The 5,346-nt window shown below is 43.5% G+C and overlaps 1 protein-coding gene across 1 annotated transcript; it reads right to left on the bottom strand.

The window, feature by feature from the left end:
- Positions 1–279: 279 nt before the first annotated feature.
- Positions 280–4,045, bottom strand: LOC131239122 (cationic amino acid transporter 1-like). Its single transcript, XM_058236710.1, has 2 exons — positions 3,343–4,045; positions 280–2,224 (listed from the first exon to the last, which is right to left on the bottom strand). The coding sequence occupies exons 1-2, from the start codon at positions 3,746–3,748 to the stop codon at positions 816–818; spliced, it is 1,815 nt and encodes a 604-aa protein (XP_058092693.1). The 5' UTR covers positions 3,749–4,045; the 3' UTR covers positions 280–815.
- Positions 4,046–5,346: the final 1,301 nt, after the last annotated feature.

The raw sequence follows: 5,346 nt of genomic DNA, 5'->3' as shown, positions 1-5,346 counted from the left end.
ACCTGGTTGAACATGGGGGAGTTCATTTTTCAGATTTCTCTTTTCTTTTTTAGTTGCTGGTACTTTATTTCCCCAGCCATACCAAATGTGCCAAGGACATCTACACTGTTCATCAAAATGGCCATGTGCAATTGGTGAAAGTAGTGTGAAAATGAGATATAAGTTTAAAATAATGACAAAAGAATATTAAGATGTATATTTAAAATAATAACTAATAATAAATTAAGCATATTGAAATCATTGTCATCCCACATTAAAAAAAAAAAAAAAGAGTTTATATACATGCACACACGACCATGGAGAGAATGAAATCTTGAATACAATACAACCACACCTCTATGCTTAAATCCTAATGATTTTTAGTAATAATCTAATGGGCTAAGTGCATAGAAACCCTCCCATGCACAAGGTTGCATTTGGAATCCTTAGTGTCCAAGTTGCCTATCTGACCGTTCATTAACTCCAGTTCACTCTTCATATGCTACTTTGAAGAAATCATGCTAATTGGATAATCCAAACCATCCAACTGTCTGCATGTAAAAATGAAGGTACAAGATCAGTCCTGGAAGATAGTTCAGTCCAAGGGTCATCCGATAGCTGTGACTCTTGCCAGGGAGTGGAAGAAGGCCGCTCTGGACCGAATGGACGGTTCAGATATGTAATGAAAATGCCCATAAAACCGTGCATGGTAAGGTTTCAATGCAGTTGGCCCACCGGATCATTACTCATTATTTTTCAACTTAATTCTATTTTTTCCTATGCTAACCTCCTCTTAAGCTGTAATACTAATACTTACGGTGGAAACCTAACTATTCTCAATTTTCTACTCTTGCGATTTCCTCCTTGTTGAGATCCGGCTCTGGCGGCCGGCCGCCCCCTTCCTCCACTTTCCCTTGAGCTTGATCGTAGGCCCGCCTCTCGGCAGACTCCTTCGCCGTATCGTAGGATGCATGGAGCCCCATGAAAATGTAGTACAGTAACAGCAGTGCGGTCCACCCGCCGAACCTGGCGAACGACATCCCGTCGATTGATCCAAGCAGGAATATGTTGATAGCTATCGATGCAGACGGCAACCATGGAACCAGCGGCACGCCCCACAGTTTCGGGTCCCGAGCGTGAGGCACGAACAGCTTGATGGATAATGTTGCTCCAAACCAAATAGGAATGGTGATCACATATGCAATCCAACCCCCACTGCTTGTGGCCCAGTATGTGGCGGTGGCGATCGATGAGCCCAGTATCAGAATGATGCATGTGATCAGCTTCTTACGGTCCTGATTGGATGTGATCCCGCTCACATAGTATCGGCGGACGAGGAGCGCGACTGCGACAAGCATGAAGATGAAGAGTGTGGATATGGAGAGGAGATTGGACAGGATGTCGAGCTTGGTGAAGAAGGCAATCATGCCGGTGGCCATGAGCATAACGATCGTTGCATTTAGTGGCGTTCCAGTCTTCTCATTCACGTGTGCTAGGCATGGTGGGACCATGTGGGCTCGGGCAATGTGGGTCAGATAGCGAGCCTGGCCCACTGCACTAACTAGTAGGACTGTGGTCATGCCCTTCAACGCTCCGATCGCGACAATGTACTTGGCCCAGTTCATACCAATTGCTTGAAATGCCACTGAGAACGGTGCATTGACGTCGATTGTGTTGTATGGCTGCATTAGGCAAAGCGTTACGGCCAGCATGCAGTAGGCCAGAGTTGTGATTGACATGGCCCCCACTAGCCCAATTGGTATGTCCCGGGCTGGGTTCTTGGTCTCTTCTGCCATCGTGGACACAGCGTCAAAACCGACATAGGCGAAGAACAAGACGGCAGAGGCCTTGAAGATGCCGCGGGCCCCGTAAGGGGCGAAGTTGGAGTAGTTCTTTGGGTTGGCCTTGGCGAGGCCGGCTATGATGATGAAGATGAGGATGAGGATGTGGAAGATTGATGCAATGTAGTTGAAGCGGGACGTGCCTTTGGTGCTGATGGATGCGATGACACAGATGATGGCGACGACCACGACGGCTAGGGGGTCAAGGAGGTTGTAGCCCTCGGCAAGGCCGTGGGCCATGATCCGGAAGTCGTCGGGCTTGTGGTTGAGAAGGGTGGCGAAGTAGGACGTCCAAGAGCGGGCCACGGCGGCCCCACCGATCACGTACTCGAGGAGGATGTTGCCGGCGGCAATGAACGCCATGAAGTCGCCAAGCTCCACTCTCAGGTATGCGAATGACCCACCTGTGGAAGAGATCATCTGAGAATTGGTTGCAGATGGGAGGAAATATGTGATGATGATCGATCCAACAGTGTGGTGGGCCGTGGTGACAAACTTATGTGGGCCCAACGTTTGTGTGATCCGATCCGTTCATTTATTGGGCTCCATCATGGATAGGCGACAACCCGGATATTCAGTCTATTGGATCATCCTGACCACCGGATCCACCCTAATTCTTCATTTCCAAGGCACCAATCAAATGGCATGGATCATCTGACATCTGACGTGGGGCCCGCAAGATGAACGTGCGAACTCGTGAACGGAGTAGATTAGGTGGACTGGCCCGTTTATACATCTGAAATTCAAGCCCAATATAAGCTTTCGGTCTATACGAGTGGGGCCCATGGATCTGTTCAAACCTTTCTTATGATGGGCCTCACGAAGCATGGTCCATTCACCATTGGATAATCGTAAATCCTCATCAGATGGAGGAGAAATAGACGGTGAGATAGAAACAACAGAATGGGTTGGCATTCGATCAAGAAGAGTCAAAACATTCAAACATGGCCTATACATGGTGAGTCCCTTTGAACCAACGGTTTAGATCACTGAATTCTGGGGCCCACTTGTACAAACTGAAAGCCTGATGATAAATGTACAAAACTACCCCTTTGGGCCGGAGTATTGGAAATACCTCACTCCGTTTTCCGGCTATTCGGACCAGTTTTGGAATGCTAGAGATGATTCGGTCTGAATGGCCAGCCATAAAAAGATTTTGGACGGTCGAATTGTTCTTGAGGAGACTGGGCCCCATCAGATCCAACTAACTTCAATAAGTTAATTTGAGCCCACCTTACTTCCTTTCTATGATTCAACTTTACAAACTTTCATCGTGGGCGTTTTTAGGGGTGCAGAATATTAATGATTTGTTTGGTTGCACCAATATCATGATATTTCATGATCAATCAGTCTCATTAGGGGCAAAAATCATGATGTTTCAAGAAATATAGTGCAACCAATATCATGATATTTCATGATCAATTAGTCTCATTAGGGGCAAAATTCATGATGTTTGAAGAAATATAGTGCAACCAAACACACCCTAAGGAAAAAAAAAAAAAAAATTTATCCGAATTCTCACCTGCGACGGGAATTTCAACGGCAAACTCAGTGTAACAGAAGACAGACAACATGGCGGAGATGCCGGAGACGACATAGGAAAGCACGACAGCAGGGCCAGCCTCTTGGTTAGCCTCAAGTCCCGTCAAGACGAAGATCCCAGCTCCAATGACCGCGCCAATGCCGAACCAGATAAGGTCCCACCACGAAAGGTTCCGCTTCATCTCATGATTGCTCCTGGCCCGCACCTCGTTGAGCTCAGTGTCATCGAGGGACCGCGTTAAAATACGGTCCTTGAGCCGCATTCCGGTTTCGGACAAGGCCTTGGTGTAGTTTCCCCAGCTCTTGAATGACTCTTCGGGGAGAAAATCTTCTTTGTTGCACAAGCACGACCGCCTCTTAACGGCGCCGCCGCCATCGGCTCCCATGGCCTTTAGCTTTCTTGATGGGAGTACACTCTTTAATGCTGCAAGAAAATTTACATGCAATAAGAACCATAGAAACCATGGTTGGAGAAGTGGCCTGGTTGAGCCTGTAGAGTCATTTTCTTACTTGATTCATAGGAACTAATAAATTTAACACATGACATGTATTAACTAAATTATAGAATCTATGATGAGTACTTCCTTTCCCACCAAAATCATATTGGGCATTTTTCATTTTAACCTCCAATAAATGTCCGACTAACTAGTAGTCAGATAAGCAAATGAGTTTTTTTTTGGTAGTTCTTGAATGCACCTTCAAAAGAAGTGTTTTCAGGTCTAACTTTCATTTTAATGTAAACCCCAATTTGTGTCTTGTGTTTGAATATACTTAAAATTTAAAGACCGCTCATTGAAAACTATTCCGGTGATGCTGGTCATCCTAAGTTATAAGTCATGGATAGCAGCTCCACTGCAAATGAACTAATGACATTTGTCTACCCTCGTCAACAAATCATGAAGGCTTGAGATAAACATGATATAAAACTTAAGCTAGTACTACCCATGTAGTTATCTTCACATCTAAAAAGACGTATCTTCACATCTAAAAAGACCTAAATGTCTTAGGACTTTGGAGAGTCCTTTGATTTACAAACCTAAAGTAAATGTCCAACTAAATAATAGCTAAATAATCAAATGAGCTTTTTCGTCATGATACGCCTAAATGATAATTTGGACAGTTTTTTTTTTAATGCATTTTCAAAATGGGTATTCTGAGGCCTTCATATCAGTTTGATGCAAATTCCAATTTGCATTCTGTATTTGGATGTACTAAGCACTAAAAGATTAGTCATCGAAAAACCATTATGGCAAAATACACCAACAAAGTTGCAGAAAATCATCCACTAATCATTGATGGTACGGATCATCTGAACACATGGGCCTCAACAGATTCCGGGATAAGGTTATCCTGAGTCATGGACAACAGCTCCACTACAAATGAGCTAATGGCATTTTTCTACCATCAACAAATCACGAAGATAAGCATGATATAAAACTTACCAATACCTATGTAATTATCTTCACATCTAAAGACCTAAATGTAATAGGACTCTGGAGAGTCCTTTGATTTACAAACTCTGGCAATCCTGTGAAAGATTACTAAAAAAGATTTGCAAGACTCACAATATGATGACAAGGACAAAAAAATCTAAATGAAGCCAATCGAACCATGAGCCATAAATTTCAAGGGTCTTGGATGGTTGTCTATTATTTTCCATGGTGTGGCTAACCTAATAACTGAAAACCTCATTTTCAGAATAATTTTATTATTATAATGGGTCTCCCTTGATAATGTATTGTATGAGACACATGATTAGTATATAAACAGGTTAATGAATATATGAAGAGGCTCGTGAGTTGGAAGCCAGAGAATAACTTTTACAAACAGATCTAAGGACTTTTATGGGCAGGTGAGTACCTTATACAATAAGTTCATTTTACAAGAACTGGTAGAGGAATGAGGAATTTCCCTCAAGATAGGGTATCTTGACCTATGTTTCAAAAACTTGAATCTCTTTGATGGACCAATCCAAATTGGTTCA

This window comes from Magnolia sinica, chromosome 1 (assembly GCF_029962835.1).
Source record: "Magnolia sinica isolate HGM2019 chromosome 1, MsV1, whole genome shotgun sequence".
NCBI classification, from domain to species: domain Eukaryota; kingdom Viridiplantae; phylum Streptophyta; class Magnoliopsida; order Magnoliales; family Magnoliaceae; genus Magnolia; species Magnolia sinica.
This window is presented reverse-complemented; position numbering and strand designations above follow the sequence as displayed.

Excerpts from the sequence above, each read along its gene's own strand:
- LOC131239122 (XM_058236710.1), bottom strand. The coding sequence starts at position 3,748 with ATGGGAGCCGATGGCGGCGGCGCCGTTAAGAGGCGGTCGTGCTTGTGC. Across the intron at positions 2,225-3,342 it reads CGTTGAAATTCCCGTCGCAG|GTGGGTCATTCGCATACCTG; the intron begins GTGAGAATTCGG and ends TCTCTTCCACAG.